Source organism: Cystoisospora suis (assembly GCF_002600585.1).
Source record: "Cystoisospora suis strain Wien I chromosome Unknown contig_4917, whole genome shotgun sequence".
In the NCBI taxonomy this organism is placed as follows: Eukaryota; Apicomplexa; class Conoidasida; order Eucoccidiorida; family Sarcocystidae; genus Cystoisospora; species Cystoisospora suis.
In genome coordinates this window covers 21811-38714 of record NW_027157709.1, presented here as the reverse complement: position 1 = coordinate 38714, position 16904 = coordinate 21811, and the positions used below count along the sequence as shown (strand labels likewise).

Here is a 16904-nt window from a genome sequence, read left to right as displayed (position 1 = left end):
CGCTAACGTCGAGTAAATGGCGCCTGTGCGACAAATCTGCATGCCAAATCCGAGTGCCTCCCTGCTCGCTTTCGCGTTGTACTCACCGCGACAAACGTCAGCGGCACGTCCGCTAGTTGCGTGGTACTACTACGGGAGCTCTGAGATTTAAAGAGACCCGGGAAATCCGTACAATCCTCGAAGTACTGTTTCACAACATTGAGAGAATCCGCATTGGAAGCCGCTGCACGCGTGGTTTTCTGGTGTGTGCTAATGCCCTTCCTGGGCCTGAGTGGTGCTACGGGGTGGTGGCTGAACCAGCGGCCAAGGAAGCTGCTGATCTTCATCTTACAGTTCGCCAGCGGGGTTAGCGCTAACAAGTGTTTAATGTAACAGTGCCACCCTATTTTTTCTTTTGGGCGCGGCTAATCAGTACTTTTGCACACCACCTGCGTCAGGGACCTGGCGCTGCTGCACCCCAGCAGGACCAGCTGGGGGCGGAGCCGGGTCAGCATAGGTGTCGAGAAAAGAACATTCAGTTACACACCGCTGCTGCTCACACCTGTCCCCGAAGTAACACGGCCTCCGGGTCTCCATTCAGGAGCCCCGTCAGCAAGAGGGTAGCAACCCGTCATTCAGTCGTCACAGGCTACAGCGAGCGTCCGACACAAACGTTGGCTTTTGCTCTGCGCCCCGGGCCGGAGGTCCGGGCGAGTACAGATCAGCCCCCTCACTCCAAGAACTCCACCTGCGAAGCCAGTTACGGCCGTCCAGCGCATTGCGTAGCGAGGTTCAAGCCGCTAGCAACTGGTCCGCTTCGCGAAGGACTGCAGCTGGCTGGAGCATTGTCAGTGCGTTTTGTGGTGAGGAATTAGCAGTTCCTCCAGCAACTCCGTCCGCTCCACCCAGCTAAAGAAGTCTTCTGGCCTGGCGAGCTCTCCGTAGCGCCCCCCCGTTATTTCGGTCATCAGATCAGACGCCTCATTTGCTGTAATTGGTGGCTTCATATATTTGAGCTGGTCCGCGATGTCACCCTGTACCAACAAAAACTGGTGTGCATCAGAGTAGGTGCTGTAGGATCGAGGCTCTTACGATCGTTATAAAGCCATCTCCGTCAGTGTCCAAAACATTGAACAGGTTCTGAAGAAGAGAACTGCACTGATGTACAAACTGAGAATCTTGTCCAGCAGTGTACCTGCAGGCGCTGTTGCTCCAGATCTTTGTCCCTCATGTCCAGCAGCTCTTCTCTCTGCAGCTGGAGTATGACCTGACCGGGAGCAGTGACTAGTAAGCTTATACAACCGCAACAACTTCTTGTTAGTTTACCGGAATAAACTGGGAAAACGTTACACCAGTTTTGTCGGTGTCCATAAGAGCCATCCATTCGTCTGCATGAGCGGCCGTTACCTAAGCGGCTATTCACAGTAAACTGTCCGCGGTGTTCCTCACTTGTTCTCTGTCTGCAATCGGGCACCCGTTTGTCGAGCTCGAGAGCTTCGGTGAGATGATACATGCTCGTTAAAGGAATTCGCATCACGTCTTTCTCTACGGCAAACGCGTGGAATACATCCTGGTATCCTTTTTGCACCTCCACGGGTAAGGAGTCGTAGTATCGTTTCGCGCGCGCGACTTCTGGTTGAAGGTTTCCTGGCCGACTTGCGAACAGCAGACCTGCTTTGTGTAGGAGATAATTGAGGATCTGACACTCGCGCGCCACTTTCCGCCTTCGCTGTCTCTCGGTGCTCCTTCTGAGAGCTTCGTCGTCGACGAGATACCCAACGCTTGTCATGATGGTAAACATGCTGAGAATCTTGGGATACGCTGCCAGACTGGCTATGAGCATGGCCAAGGGAACAACGCCTGTCCAGTACCCCAAGCTGTCGAAGATCAGGTGCTTGTAGTGGCCCGAAAGCATCATCTTAGCCAGGCAGGCAATCGCGACAACGTGGATGAAAACGAGGATCTGGAATGTCATCTTCAGGAGCTGTGGGCCCTTGGCTCCACAAATGAATAGTGCCTCCTGTCGGTTCACAGCCTTAGCGCACTGCATTAGTGCGCAGACGGGAGTGTTCCTTGACACAGTGTCCCGCTTTTCGATGGGGGCTTGTCCGGGAAATCCGTCGCGAGCTGCGCTCAGCTCTTGGACGTAGCTCTGAATCTCATCAGTCGCTGGAGTAAGGAAGGATAGCATTCTCGCAAGATGGAGCCAGAGAAAGACAGTGAGGATCAGCAAAGCCCCAGCGAGCCCAAAGAAGAATTTCACAGTCTCCTTCGGCCCAAACCCTAGCACGGGGCGGACAAGTAACGCCAAAGCCATGATTACGATCCACGTCCGCGGGGGAATTTCGATAAGGTTGACAATGATTTTGGAGAGTCTTTCTGAAAGATAGTCCCCAAATGAGAACCTGTGGTCCGGGTGTGGAAGAAGGGAGTTGAGGGGAGTTAGAAAGCGGTGCCTTAGGAACCAGTACTTGTAGTGATCTGTTGACACCTTGCCCTGGCGTGCTTGCTTCTGGAGATCCTCATCCAAGGTAGCCTCGTACCTGACGTCACCGTCGTCGACGAAGAATGATGCATTAGTCTAAGGTGTACGACACTTACGTGAACCAGCGTCCGGACTGGGCCATCGCTGCAGCCAACAGAACAGCTACCGTGGCAAAGTATGCAATCATAAGAAAGAATACTGTAAGGTGAACCGCTTCGAAGAGCTCGAACATGGGAGTAGGCGCTGCGTAAGGATTTCCCCCGTGTTCTTTAAGCTCCTCAATTCCTATCCTTTCAAGAGGCGTCTGCCCGAGAAGACGATCGTTAACCCGCATAAGAAATCCTAGTCTCGTCATGGTGAAGAGAAGCAGCGCAATAAACCCGAGAATGGTCATCTCCTTGTTGACAGCGTTGAGGATCTCCAACGCGTGATGCAGGCGCCTGTGCTCCAGTGCCTCGGTTATCGTTTCACTCGCAAGCTGCGGTCGAGGGTGATCGCAAGGCAACAGAAGCTTTGAACGACATTTCGACTTGCCTCGAAAATTAACGTAAGGACCAGGATAACCCCCAAAATCGCGATCGTGACATTTTTTGGTACGGAGTTGTGGTTGTTGTGCTCCAAAACCTGACCGACAACTTCGTCGGCAGCCGCCCGCAGAGGGAGGGCTGCCGACAGCAAGAGAAGCAGCAGGACGCTCCGTTTCCCCATATTAAGTACCATTTTCCTCGTACTTGAGACTCGGCAGGCCGGCGGTGGTCGGCAATTTCCGGAGATACAGGAGAGACTCCGCGAGCCGGCACCTGCCTAGGCTTCCGCCCTTTCGGCGTCTGTATGTACGCCGGGATGCTAAGTGCCCACCTCGGTCACCAGATGGCCGCGATTTCACTACCCCAGAAACTGTTCTGTCAACACAGCGGTTGAATTTACATTCCTTTGTCCTAGCTTGTCCCCTTACGGCAGCCACGTAATCACGGCAGCACTTCAAAAGAAATATGGTAACACGCTTTACCTCTGCTCCTGCGTTGTCGGGCGCGGAGAGAGCTTGCAGCAAGGACTACAGTGCCGGTCTCGCGTGTGCCGACAGCAGACTGCCGCGGTTCGCTCATCCAAAAGGATGCCTCGCCGGTTGTACCCAGTTGTTACTACCTGGACGGTGATTGGGTACCACCGAAGTTGTCTGCCCCTTTGTACCCTGTCATGGCCAGGCCAACTGTACCGTTGGCAGGTTTTGCAACAGTCCGCAACACAGCTTCCCAGGCTGCCAGCCCGTCGAACTTCGCCCCTCGCACTGCTCATGAGAGTGCTTCATTTGTCCCCCATGGCTGTGATAGCTACGATCCCGTCCCTGCTCCTGAACTAGCTTCAGTGAAAGACCGGACAGCTAGTGATCCCGACTAAAGGAGAAGCAGCGAGACCTTCCGGGCAGATTCAGTCAACAAAGTCATTTGAGAGAAAAAAACCGCAGTGCAGGTCCGCATCATAAAGCCGGAGCGTGGCGCCACGTACTGCCACTTGGGCCTCAACGGACCACGTCGAAAGTGGATATTTCCTCCACAGACGGCCGGATAATTCACAATTTTTTCCCCGCTGTGCCATTGGGTCTCGCGAATCCTTGCGCCGCAAAATTCCAACGTTCATCTCACCGGACCCCGCCCGTTGACGCGTCCAGACAAAAGTTCGCTCAACTAGCTTGGCGCATGAGCAGGAGGACATCATGGAGGTGAGTCATTTCCCACGCGACCCTCTACCCCAATAGTAGCGCTCAGTTGGTGGCAGCCGATCTCGTCTTGCCCCGCACGCTCGCCTGTCGATGGCCCTTCCAGGGCCGCGCGGTGGCGGCTGCAGGGCTACCGGAGCGGAGTGTAGGCCTTCACGGCTCGCGCGCTGCATAGCCTTTTCATTGACCACCCTTGTCCGGCCGAGAATCCTGCTCGGGACATTGAAGTCGCGGTCGCTAACCGGTCTTCCCGCGTTTCTTTCAAGACGAGGTGCTTTTTTTGCGAATTTTGCCCTTGAACAGGCAGGGTTCAAACTCTCCTTTTTTCTTGCTTCCGCTCTCGGCTGTTCCGAATGTTGCCACCGCCGTCACGATGCCAGGGTCGATGATGACGCCACGACAGACGAGCAGCTACAAGGGCAGTTGCTGACTTCCAACGCCAGCGGGCAGGAACCGAGTCCAGCAATGAGATTGCCTGTTCTCCGTACTGTGTGCAATAATTCGTTCTATCGCGTTGAAGGCTCTTCCGTGCTCGCAGTTGCAGCTCAGAGCGCAGTTTTACAACGCATAATGCGCCCCGTTTGGGACTTCTCATCGCATGAAGCCCTCCCGGCTGAGGCAACTCTGCGGCCGTCAGCGGCGCTAGAGAGTATTGTGGGCGGAGTGAATGCTAGGCTACCATGAAGGACAAAAAAATGTTCTGTATCGAGGGAAAGTCGTCTGATGCTCTGAATAGTGCCCGTGCCTCTTCCTCTCCCCGTCGGAGCCGTCCGTCGTTCGCGTGGCCCGAGTCCCCGGAGCTCGTTTCTTGACCACAGCTTTCCTCTCACCGCTGTTCTGCGCGGCCCTGAAATTGGAGTCCGGTTCCAACCCAAATGCAAAGTTGCCCAGTCTGCGAGGGGACTTTCAAAAAACCTCGCTCTCACTTCCCGTAGGTTTGGTTGCAAGCGGGGGTGCAGATGGCTTGTTTCAATCTTACCCACCGCATCGACGAAGCAGGGCATAACACGGGACGCAGCGAACCGCTGCGCTCTCCGTTGCGCAGAGTGTAATTCGTTTCGAGCGTGAGCGTCTCCATCGCCGGGGGGACCCTCGTAGCCTCCCGCGTCGAAGCCCCTGCGTCTCTTCGCGAAGCGTCGTCATGTTGCACAGCCTGGCTTCCCCGGACGCGCGTGCTGCGTACTTTCCTTTGTGTCTCCCCGACCCGGGGCGACGTCATCCCGTCTTCGCCGCCGAGTGCATGAGCGATCACACACAGCGACGACGGATATGCCTTCCCGACCAAGGAGGGGAATTCCTGTTAATGGGGTCCTCAGGTTCGCATGGGGTGAAGGCGCGTTAGTTGGTATCCTAGTGGTGGTCGTGCTGTTGGTTGCATGTCTCGTGTTCGTGTGTGTGCGTGTCTCGTGTGTCATGACAACGTTTCGCTCTCGTCGACACGAGAAGTGCCGTCATGTCTCGCTTTTCTTGACGCTGTGAGGACGCGTCCTCTCCACGCGGTCTTTTCTGAGTGGCTTGCTTCCGTTTCTCGTCGTGATCCGCTTCGCTGTCTTCTAGTAGCTACGCTCCCTGTGCATGTTGTTATTGTCCTCTGTCCGTTTTTCAACCTGCCTGCCGTTCGCATTCCTTCGCTCTCAGAGCAGCGTGCCGACGTGCCGTGGAAGAAGGCCACTTCGTGCTTTCGTTTCGTGTATTGTCTGTCGTCACGTTCTCAGCCGTGTCACGTTCTGTAGGGTTTGCTCTTCATGCTAACGCTTTGAGATTTTGTCGTTCCTGACGGGACGCTGTGGACTCTGGCTACGTACACATCTCTGTTATTTCCGTGATACCGTCGTCGCTGTTTTTGGAGGCCGTGCCGGACAGAGCATTTCTTCTGCAGTGTACAGGTGTGACTGCGCATCTGTCTTCGATCGCGACTTCGAGTGTACAGCAGTTTCCCGGTGCCAACCCATGTCCGCTCATAGTCAAGTGTCCGCATCCTTTCTTGACCGCTACGGCTCATTACAGTTGCTTTCTGGTGCGGCACAGGGATTGCGCAGATGAGTTTTCCCGAGGAGGAAGGAGCTCACCGGTATCGGGTCACCTCTCATTGCCAGTTACCGGTCAGCTCTCGTGTTCCGGTTCAAACTTGATCTTTCTACTTCGTTGTTTGTGCCGTTCGGGGTGTTTGTCAACAGCTGTAGAACCGTAGCAGCGACCGCAGTTCATTCTCGCGGTGTCGGAACTTCAGGCTGTGGCCGAAGATTGCTGTGGAACTAGAGCTAACCAGTTGCAAGGGGCGTGGGGACAGGTATTCCTGTGCCCGCGTGCCCTGTGGTTGGCGGAAATCCAAGGTGTCGATTGCATGTTCCTCTGTTGGCTTTATGTACTGAGCCTCAGTTTCAGCTCCTTCCAGATATCAGAGGTACTTGTAGTCAGTGTCTATCTGAGGGATACATCCTCTGTTGTGTAGCGTCTTTGCTTTCGGACAGGGGGCTCTGCCAGCAATGAGGTCTGAGAAATGATTGAGAGCCGCGGGGAAGGAGCTAAGTTTGGCGGGAAGAGCCTCAGAAAACGCTCTCCGGTGTGTATTTCTTAAGAGCCTACAGTCCCACCTGCGTACGTGTATGTCATGGTGTGTGCGTAGGGATATATAGTTGCATAGGTGCGTATGTGGTTGACGAGTGTAAGTAAAAGTGACGGTTGCTTTTTTGTTTTCGGTGGAGGAGGAGACTACGCAGAAAGACACCATCCAGGCGTAGCACCGAACATTTCCGTCCTTCTGTGTAATCAGGTCTCTGTCACCTGCACTGTACTCGCCATTTCCATCCTGTCCTCGTTGCACCCGCGTCAGCTCCGTCTCAGGCCTTGGGTGTCTATGCGGCCCTTCATTTCTTGGGTTCGCCCGATGCTCCTCGCACTGTCAGGTGCACGAAAGCTTGTGCATTGAAGTCTTCCTCGACGCCAGCTCAGGAACGGGCGTGAGAGCCTTTCGTCGACACACTCTCCTTGGAATTCTACCTACACTTGTAAAACAAGATCTCGCTTGAGGGGATGGATTTTCAAGAGCGCGTTTCTCTGTGCTCTGCCGCTTGTCTCAGATGCCGGTAACTTGTACTCAGCCGACAACGGGTGCATTTTCTTGCAATGCTCTCCCGTCTCTTTTCCCTGGGGAAGCCAGGAATCTGGAGAGAGGGTTTGGGCTCGACAAGCTGATCGTCTTCGTAGCTGTGGAGAGCGGGTGCTCTCAAGTTTCTTCATCGTCTTCATCGCGTAAACGCTTTTTTTGCAGCAGATAGCAGGAGTTGAAGTCCTCGTACCTCGTAGGGAGTTGGGGTTCTAGGAGATCGAATCAAGCGTCAGTACCTATTGTGGTAGTTTGGTTACAGAACGAGGTTCTAGTGTTTGTCCTTAACTGTCACTCCCCTAGGCGATTACCGCGCTGTTTGCGTCGTCTTTCCGCTTTCTCTCAAGCGGGCCAGTCTAAGCAACCGACCCTATATCGATGACAATCCGGTGCTGGAGGTGAACCTTCTGTGACTGTTCATGCTAGGAATGCAGAAAGTCGTGTCTTCTTCGTTCCCAGCTGATTCCAGGGGTCCCTTCTGCAGTCGCGCCAACGTGTTCTTTTTGTCTCGGCAGTGTGCACTAGACATTTCAACAGGTTTTCGGCGAAACAGCTGGGCTTCTCATCCTCCTTTTGTGACCGGGCTACCCGCTCTTGTATTCGTCTAAAACTTTAGTCTTTCTTTCGTGACCGTGCCAACCGCTCTCGTTTTCATCTCGAACACTAGCCAGTTTACAGAGCCTAAATACTTTTCCCGATTAGAATAGAAAAATGGCCGTGTACTGTCCATCCTGTTTTACCTCTGCTTCTTCTGCGCCTCCGCACAACAGCAGCAGCCCCTATCTCCTATCTCCATGCTGTTGTGGAAGCTGTTACCCAAGTGGCGCCGTCAGCCATGTTGCTTTTCCTCTCACTCCATCTCTAGCGTCAACCCGATGCTGCAGTGACGCAGAGAACTCACTTGAGAGTGCGGCGTTAGCAGCGGGATGTGCACACCTGCGGACCATCCAGCCGTTACCTCCGAGTGGGTCCATTGAAACCTTCTATAAGCTCGGGAGGATTCTCTCGGTCTGCCAGCAGCAGCAAGTCAAAGATCAGCGCGCAGCTGCTGCTGCTGCCGCAGCAGCTGGGGGAGCTGGCGGTGGAGCCCAGCAGGCTCCAGGAAAAAATGCTGGCCATCTGGGCGGTCAGCGCGGCAAAGCGGAGTCGGGGTCCCAGCGAGGTTGGAGGCCAGGGGAAGAATCGAAGGAGAGGGTGCGCGATGGGGGAGGGGAGCCGGCAAAGGATGATGGGGCCGACAATAAAGAGAAAAGGGCGGATGGGCTACACACAGGCGGAGATGGAGGAGGAGAGGCGGACGAAGGTGGAGGTGGAGACGGTGGGCCGGCTGCCGCCATGTGTAACTCGACTAGGCCAGTTTTGCGATATGCGACGACGAGGACCACACATCAACCCAAGATCATAAAGAGTATTGATAAGCAGAGAATTCCTGCCAGCGCAGGAGGCGACAGGTAGGGAAGAAGCCGGAGGTTGCTCACCAGTAAGACACACTGAACTGGGAGGACATGCGAACCGCACAGCGATTGTCAATAGGTGCTTTGGTGACGTCCATCGTTCCGAGGGGTCTACACGCTGGAAGAATACATTCTTGTGTAGTAGCAGGGGAGAGCCGAGTATTTGTCATGAAGCAGAGTTCAGCACGTCGAGTGGTATCTGGGGCGTCGTGGTTAGTGCATTTCGGGAGGTCATGCCGAGGGTTGTGTGCTCGGATGTTTGCCAGGTGACTGTACTCCGACGGAGACGGGGGCAGACCTGGCTCCTTATTTGTAACTTTGTCGCGGTGTAGCGCTTGAGCCCCGTTCTGCGTCTAGAATCACTTCTAAAATATACGCGTACTGACGCGTGTGCAGTTTCTTTCGTTGCCGCATGGCCGCGCACTGTGTTTTTCGTCCCTGTCCTGTCCAGACTTTGGCGTCGCCTGTGCACCAGGCTGTTGAATCTTCCTCCTCATCGGCACGTCCTATCGCTAGACGCGGTGTACGAGGGAAAGCAGAAGTTCTACTTTGTTAGTGAGAAGCTGGAGGGAGGCGAGTTGTTCGACTTCCTGCTTACGGAAAAAACTGTTGAGGAACATATATGTCAGTACATCATTTTCCAGATTCTTCACGCGCTTCATCATCTGCACTCCAACAACCTCCTGCACAGGTGCGGCCTTCAATCGGGTTTGAGCTCTTCAGTAGCTCCGCAGTTGCTTGATGGAGATGGGAAGTGAACTACTGTCCGTTCTGTGTGTGTTACTGTGACGTTGCGTTAAAAGGGGGCGGGGATGTCTTCGGCGTCCTAAGGAACATCTCGTTTGTATTCAACAATTGCCCACCGACGTGCCGGGGTAGCAGTATCAAGTAGCGCTTTGGTGCTACAGTTCACACGGTCGGAGGGGGGTGATTGTACTCCGCTCAAGCTGCCCCGCGGATACCGTTCACTTTCTGTCGTCCAGCATGCGGCCACCCCTTCTGTATGCTCCCGATAGGACTGGGCTGTCTCTCCTTCCGCCAAGTGCACTCTGCAAACACGCGCGCGCGCAAGGCGAGAAAACGAGCGTGACTGCACGTTTTCCCACTATCCACAAACCAGCAAAGATCAGATTCGAAGCACGCGTGTCAGCACTTTTGCTCCCCTATTGACGGTCTACTCTCCGCGTTTCTGTCGCTTTGTCTTCTCTCAGAGACATAAAACCGGAGAATCTAATGTTCCGTCGTCGACGTCGTAGTGGTGCGGAACGTCCAGCCTCGTCCGATGAAAACTGCACTGCTGGCGAGCGGTCAGCGGTGGGCAGCGCCGTCAGTGGAACAGCTGTTTGCCCGTCAGGTGGAACAACTGCAGATAGCTCAGCCGGTGAAGCGTCTCCGCGATGGTCGTATCCGGCCCCGCTCCCCGGTGCGGCGCCGCTGACTGCACTGGAACTCGAACACGAGTTGGTCTTGATTGATTTTGACACGTGCAGGATGATGGAGGTATCTCCCCACGAATATGGCGAGGTCACGGGCGGGCAAAGACGCCTAGTGGGGACATACGGTTATCTGGCTCCAGAGGTCTTACGGGGCGGAGACTACTCTGTGCAATCAGACCTGTGGAGCGTCGGTGTGATTTTATACATTTTAATGACGGTAAGGCTGCATTTTTCTTCCCCCGCGATTGAGCGGCCGAGTAGGTAGCTGTAGCCGGTTAGCCCAAGCAGCGTTGAACTGATTCGTAGTACGCGCAGCGTCACGGAAAATGTTGTAGACGCACAAAAGCAAGCACGATGCCGGCGCTGCCGGGAGCACAACCTCTATGCTTTGTGCGCGATGATGGTCTTCGGTCTCAACGACAGACAAGACTGGAGTGTTGCGTGGTGAAAACTGGTGACACGCAGGTCGGGGATCGGACACTGTCAGTAAGGGGGCAGTGCATCAGGGTGTAATATGAGTCTCCACCAGCTGAAGCTCCACCGATGCCTGTGTGTGAGTCTTGGCACCTTTGTAACCCCGGTGAGATCTTTCTAGTGCGTTCTCGTGTTCTTCAAGCGGGTGTGTTTGTAGCAGCGTTCGCGGGCTTTCGTGAAGGAAGAAGAATGTTGCTCGTGACAACTGGTGCTTGACTTCTTTTTCCAGGGTATTCCTCCGCTCCCCATGGAACTTCTAACCTCGGCCCGCGCCTCATTACTCGTCTTCGCGCAAGTGCAGGAGAAGCAAGGAGGAATTGATTACGATGTGTTCCCTCTTCCGGATTTTCCCCTTGCACGTAACTTGTGTCAGAAGCTTCTGCAAATCAATCCCCGACAGCGGCTCTCCTCTGCTCGGGAGGCTCTCAGACATCCTTGGTGAGTTACATGAAGAAGCGGTTCGCTGGCAACAGGAAGGGCCTGTAGCTGTGAACCGAGCAAGAACGCCGATAAGCTACCGTGAGGTCACTCAAGCGGCTGCTCTTTTTCCTGGTCTGTCGACTTTTTCGGACATCGGGGACCACTCTCATCGTAGGTGCAGGGGTACGCTATCGTGTTGACGAACGAGGGGAAGCTGAGGAGGGCTTACCGGAGAGTCCACTAGAATGCTTCGGCCGAAACTGGCACTCCCCTGCAATCTGTTGTCCCTTCTTTCAGGCTTCGAGACTTCACACTCCGGTTTGGTGACGGCAGTCCAGCGTGTGCAGGTGCCCCTGTGCCAGGCAGCCTCTGCTGTTACACGTGCCCACAGGGCATGCAAGGAGAGATCTGCTCTGCTCCACCATCGTGTGCCTTCTCTCTTTGTCGATGTTTTCATCGGCCACACACTCAGTCAAATTCGTCACCGTCTCCGCGAAGCGGTTACCTGCATACAGCTCCATACTCCCACCACGGGAGCTCAGGGCATACGTGTGGTCGAGGTAGCCACTTTTCGGTCAACTCATCGGCCCCTCAGTCGCAGGACATCGCAGCACTTCTGTCGGCCGTTTCTGTTGGTCCGGCGACCAATGGGCCGTCATCCGGCCAGTCTGCACACAAAAATCGGCAGTGTGGCTTCGCTGCTTCTCTTCCCTCGTTATCGTCTCCGTCTCGCCTGCCCGCGTGTTGGCCCCCGTCAGAGAGTGGTAGTAAGGGTGTTAGGAATTCAGAAGATGGCATATCTCCGTTTTCCCCGTCCGCTACGGCAGGCGTGGGACAGTCTCCTCCGATGCTGCCCCCTCTTCGGGCGCAGGGAGATACGCCTTTAAATGGAGGGCCGGCTGAGGAGATTATCGATGCTGGTGTGGAGTCAAGAAGTTCAGCTGTTGGTATGACACCAGTGGGAAACCGGGTGGACGCTCGATTTTCCATCAATGAGGAACGTAACGAGTTTCAAGTTGCCGAAGGAAGCAGTGGAACATCTAAGGAAACCGAGCAGAACAGCAGCTGCCTCGTGTGGCTAGGGTCCCCACCTGCACCGCGTTCAAAGGGGGACTTGTCTGTGGATGGCAGAGGTGACATACAGCTGTCCGGCGGAGGCGAAGGCCGTGGAGGCTCTACATCGAGGGGACCGGCGCTACATGGCTCTGGGGAAAGGGATGTCGGACTGTACGGGCTGTCGTCTTCTTTCAAGACTGGTGTCGATGCTGCTCCTTTCACATTTGAGAGTGTCGCGGGTGTCGACGCTGCGGAGTCTAGCACAGCTGCGTCTTCAAGTCAGCCGGCGCGGAGCCTTTTCTCAAGCCGAGTTAGTGGTGGTAGTGGTTGTTCGCTTTCCCCTTCTGTGCTGTCCCCGTTGAACCAGTGTGGTAGCTCGCAGCAAGCACATCCTGTAAGCACCTCCGTAAGTCTCTGCTCGCGAAGTCACGTTGAGAATCAGAGGGAGAATAAACACGGCCAGGGTGCCGATCTTTCTACAGACTCCGAGAAGGAAAGCACTGATTTGTCAGGTGGTTTGATGGGATCAGCGGACGCTGCTGTATCAGCAAACAGTGTGGTGCGGTTTGGCTTCAGTGCAGCCGCCGCGGCGGCTGCGGCTGCCTTGGGTTTTGGATCACGGAGTGAGGAACAGCAAGCCGATATCGACTGCTCCTCGTCCCGTCTGACGAGTAGGTCTAGTTCCGGTTCTGAGTTCGTAGCCGAAGAAATGGAGGATGAGACTCCCAGTAACGGAGGAAAAGAAACGCTGACAGCTGCGGTTTTCCCCGTTGCTTCAACCGCCTCAAGTTTGCAAGATGGAGATACCCCCCAGTTGCGTCCAGTTCCTGGCGAGCCTCGAGCGACCCCCAACACGAACGCTGAAACAGAGTGCGCGGAGACACCCCGAAGCCCACGCGGTTTAGTCAGCGGAGACCTTCGGCTCACGGCGACGGGCCAGGTGAGAGAGAGATCTGGCAAGATAGATCATCATGATTCGCGAGTGTTGTTGTCTTTGAGTTTGCAGTCGTGCCCGTCAGGAAACGGGGAAAGAAAGCTGTAGCAGGGACATTACACCGCCGGTGATCTGTTTGATCGGGGGGGAATACTTGGAGCAGTTCTTTCAGTGATGCACAGCACGTAGCCACGTATCTTTTTACGGCGTTGCCTGCGGACCGTGGTCGTGGAATGCGCGCTCGGAGATTGGTTCCTGCTTTTGTTCGGGGGCAGATTCTGCTTGTTGCAAGCCCGTTGCAATCCTTTCGTCGTCTTCGCTGTTTTTTCTTTTTCACAGGAGCATATTGGGTTGGCTTCGGGCTTTTCGAAATCTTTTTGCTCTTGCGGTTCTTGCGCGTCCACGGGCTTGAACGAGACGTGTACACCACAGAGGAAACAGTTCGGGCGGCGTGGATCGTACGAGGTTTCTTCGACGTCTTCAACCGCTTGCACACCGTCGAAGCGCTGTTTGAACCTGGATCAGGGTGACGGAGAGAGTCCGTACCGGTCGAGTTGTCGAGCTGCTCACTCACTTTGGGTTGCTCTTCCCGATTCGCAGCAGACGGCGCTCGTGTCTTCTCCGTGTGAGCAGGCTACCACATTCAGTCAGAAGCACGGATGTTGTGATCTACCACCGTTGTGGGGTGGTGCTAACTTTTCACGGGCATGTTTAACCAGCGCGCCACACTATTGCAGCGAGGGGGACAGTCCATGCTGCAGACGAAAGCGGCTAGCCTCACCAGGGTGCTTCGGCGCGTCGCCTTCTCCAGCGCCTCCGCCTCTCCGTTCCTTCCCGTGCGGCGCTGAGTACACCACAGAAAAGGCACCTCACGGCGAACGCCAGATAGGCCATCCGCCGGCCGAGTTCCCGGATTTCTTCAGGGACACCAGTTCTCCTGAGGTGGCCGAGGAGCTAACGCAACCGGTGCCGAGTGTCTCTTCTTCACCAAGCTACACAGTCCCAGGCGTAGGTTTTCAGAATGCCGGTGCGTCAGAGGAGAATGCCGCGACCCGCACCTTTGCGACCGCTCTCCCGACCGAGGAGTCATCGTCATCCTTCACCCAGTGTGGCGACATTAGCACAAGCGAAAATAGGAATAATGTTTCTGTGGCTTCCGGCCAGCACCAGACTCGTGCGCATAGCGCTAACTATCTGATTCTGCCGCAGCCAGACTTCTCGGCATCATGTCAACAGGATGGGACGGAGCCGTGCATCATCACCGGAGGTGACACCTCGAACCCGCCAAAGCATCACCGGCATTCTGTGTTTCCATCGTGCGGAGGGGAGCTGTCTACCTCCGGTTTTTCGCTAGGCCCCAGTTCGGTACGGCCCTCTTGCATACGCGCGGGGAAACGCAGGTCTCTTATGAGCGTTTCGACAGAGGGCTTGGAGAACTCATTGCGGGGGTGTCCGGGTGCATTCAGGAGCCGCCCACGATCGGCGTCTTCGTCGTCGCCATTCTCACCCTCTTCAGGTTCGATACCTGCCCCACGCTCTCGACACAGCTTCTGTCTTCCGGGTGTCTCCGCTTGCTCTCCCTCGTCCAAGTTTCCCGGGTCGTCTTGTTTATACTTAACCCCAACAAGCGCCTCCTTTTCCAGCTCCCTAACCGGGGGAGGGTTTTCTGACGGAGGGAGATTTTCACTGAGCACTAACGGAAGCAGCGGGAGCTTCCAGCATTCAGTGGTCAGCTACGGATCACAGGCGTCTGTTGAAGAGTACCGCGGAAACTCGGACCTGGTGGCAGGAGCTCCGCAGCGGTTGCTTTGCTCGCAGTCGCACCGGGGAGCAGCGAGGTATACTCTGAGCAGCATGCATGTGGGTAGTGCTGGAGCTTTGGGTATGGGAGGACACAGCACGGCACAGCTGGGGACCGGATCATTCCAGCAACCTGGACACAGTTACGGTAGAGAGGACGATGGAAGTTTACTGGGGCTGACCCCGTCGAGCAGAGACAACGCAAGCTGTGTGACTGGCGCGCATGTTTTGCCAAGCTGTGGAGAGGAAGAGGAGGAAGAAAATCTCGATGTCGATACTGATAGCAATATGACGAGTGACGATGACATGACAGGTTTTGATGAAGAACTTGGCGAAATGGCAACGAGTGGGGGACCCGCGAGTGTTGTTGTGGATACACTTCAGGCTCTACTCAAAGCTGCCGAAGATGTTTTTTCCATGGGTACTGGTGAAAGCTCTCCGTTGTGACGGTGTTTTGTAAGATATGCGGAGAGATGTACACCAGTCTCGAGGTGTTCCGCCTTTTTTTTTTTGGCTGTCATGGCATATGCCAGAGATGTCGCTTTTTGTCGACTCTGTGACGCACCTTTGTCGGAGACCCTCGAGGAAAAATGGCTGGGAAGCCGGTGACATAACGACTAGGAAAAGAGCGGCTTCTGCTTAGACGGGCGACCCCATCCGGAGGGAATCCGGTCGGTGGGCGTTCCCTGTACGAAGGGGTCAGGGGACTTGCAGGGATAGCGTTCAGAGCGGCCGTTCGAAGTGGTGAAAGGATTTTCCGCTTCGATGGCAGGTGCCCCGGTGGCAACAGGCTTCAGCGGCATATTGAAACCGTTCAGGGGAGGGAACTGGTCTTTGTTTTCGAGACTTTTTGGTGCGAACGAGTAGGGGCTGGCAGCAGTAGAACGATCTTGCACTATTAGCGGTGCCGCCCTGCTTGTCAGAATTTTTTTAGGGCAGATTCTATCGTCGAGGCGTGCAGCGAGGCATGGACGTGCAACCTGTTCGTTTCGCTGAAGAGCAACAGCAGTTGCGGAGGTTTGAGGTTTCCAGGGTTTTCCCCTTGTCAACAATTGTTGTAGGAGAGGATAAAACAAACATTGGCTTGTAAGCGGAAAAGTACGTGCGACCTTGGGGCAGCCATGTACGTTGTTCGGTCGGTAGCCGCTTTTATTCTTGTGCCGGCGCGTCTGGAGGAGGCTTATTTGTTTGACCCGTCGCGGAAGAACTTCGTCCCGGTCTTCGCTTCACTGTTCGTGCTCGGTGGTGTGAAGCGGAAAGTCTTGTCAGTGTTTCGTTTCGAAGTGGGCAGTGAGCTCGTAGCAATGCGACGAAGCTTGCTGCCGCTTGAGAATACATTGTTGGTCACCAGGCATCGAGGTTTCGTGTCCTTCAGGGGACACGTGTTCGTTCGTTGACGTGCATGCATGTATAGTGGAGAATTTTCGCCTTGTGTATAGATGAGACGACTCCACGAGAGGTCGCCGCCCTCGGCCGAACGAGTGGCGTTTTCAGGCGTGGTTCGTTGTGTTCAAGTATTGAGTTTACACGCGGACTTGAACGACTTGAAGACACAGCCGCAACAGCCCGTGGCGGGGTTGGGAGAATCTTCACACTTCTTCCGCGGAATTACTTTGGTCTAGCAAGGGTGTTAATGGCATGGAGCTGAAACGTCACTCGTTTGTGTAGACGTCTATTTTTGCGTTTCAACTTGCGTGTTGCACCTTCTGCTGTTACTGTGTTCGTGCATCTCTTCTCAAGCGTTGTTTGCGAAAGCTTATCATTTGACACGACGGCGTGTGCTTCGCACGCAGAGCAATTACGCTTCACTTGGAGACCAAGATGTCTTCAGTCTCAGTGCCCATTCGTGGTGAAGCCCCGTTTCATCCATTCATCGGACGATTCCGAAAAACGGGTACGTGCGGCCGACTGGTAGCTCCTCGATACGACACAACCGTCATCCCTTTTGGAGACTAAAATGTTCTCAGTCTCAGTACCCAATCGTGGTGCGGCCCTGTTTCATCCATTCATCGGACGATTCCGAAAAACGGGTACGTTCGGGCG

At 55.0% G+C, this 16904-nt stretch overlaps 2 protein-coding genes across 2 annotated transcripts; one reads left to right on the top strand and one right to left on the bottom strand.

Annotated features, from left to right (window-relative positions):
* Nucleotides 1-86: 86 nt before the first annotated feature.
* Nucleotides 87-2819, bottom strand: CSUI_008665 (ef hand domain-containing protein; the record flags this gene model as incomplete). Its single annotated transcript, XM_068068792.1, has 3 exons — nucleotides 87-185; nucleotides 1175-1856; nucleotides 2581-2819. Coding segments are annotated over 3 exons (1020 nt in total), but the record flags the coding sequence as incomplete, so codon positions are not given.
* A 1525-nt stretch (nucleotides 2820-4344) lies between these two features.
* CSUI_008664 (protein kinase) lies at nucleotides 4345-16790 on the top strand. The gene is made up of 6 exons (XM_068068791.1): nucleotides 4345-8738; nucleotides 9193-9432; nucleotides 9953-10394; nucleotides 10881-11089; nucleotides 11369-13067; nucleotides 13401-16790. The coding sequence occupies exons 1-6, from the start codon at nucleotides 7999-8001 to the stop codon at nucleotides 15306-15308; spliced, it is 5238 nt and encodes a 1745-aa protein (XP_067919235.1). The 5' UTR covers nucleotides 4345-7998; the 3' UTR covers nucleotides 15309-16790.
* Nucleotides 16791-16904: the final 114 nt, after the last annotated feature.

Excerpts from the sequence above, each read along its gene's own strand:
- CSUI_008664 (XM_068068791.1), top strand. The coding sequence starts at position 7,999 with ATGGCCGTGTACTGTCCATCCTGTTTTACCTCTGCTTCTTCTGCGCCT. Across the intron at positions 9,433-9,952 it reads TCCAACAACCTCCTGCACAG|AGACATAAAACCGGAGAATC; the intron begins GTGCGGCCTTCA and ends GTCTTCTCTCAG. Across the intron at positions 11,090-11,368 it reads GAGGCTCTCAGACATCCTTG|GCTTCGAGACTTCACACTCC; the intron begins GTGAGTTACATG and ends CCCTTCTTTCAG.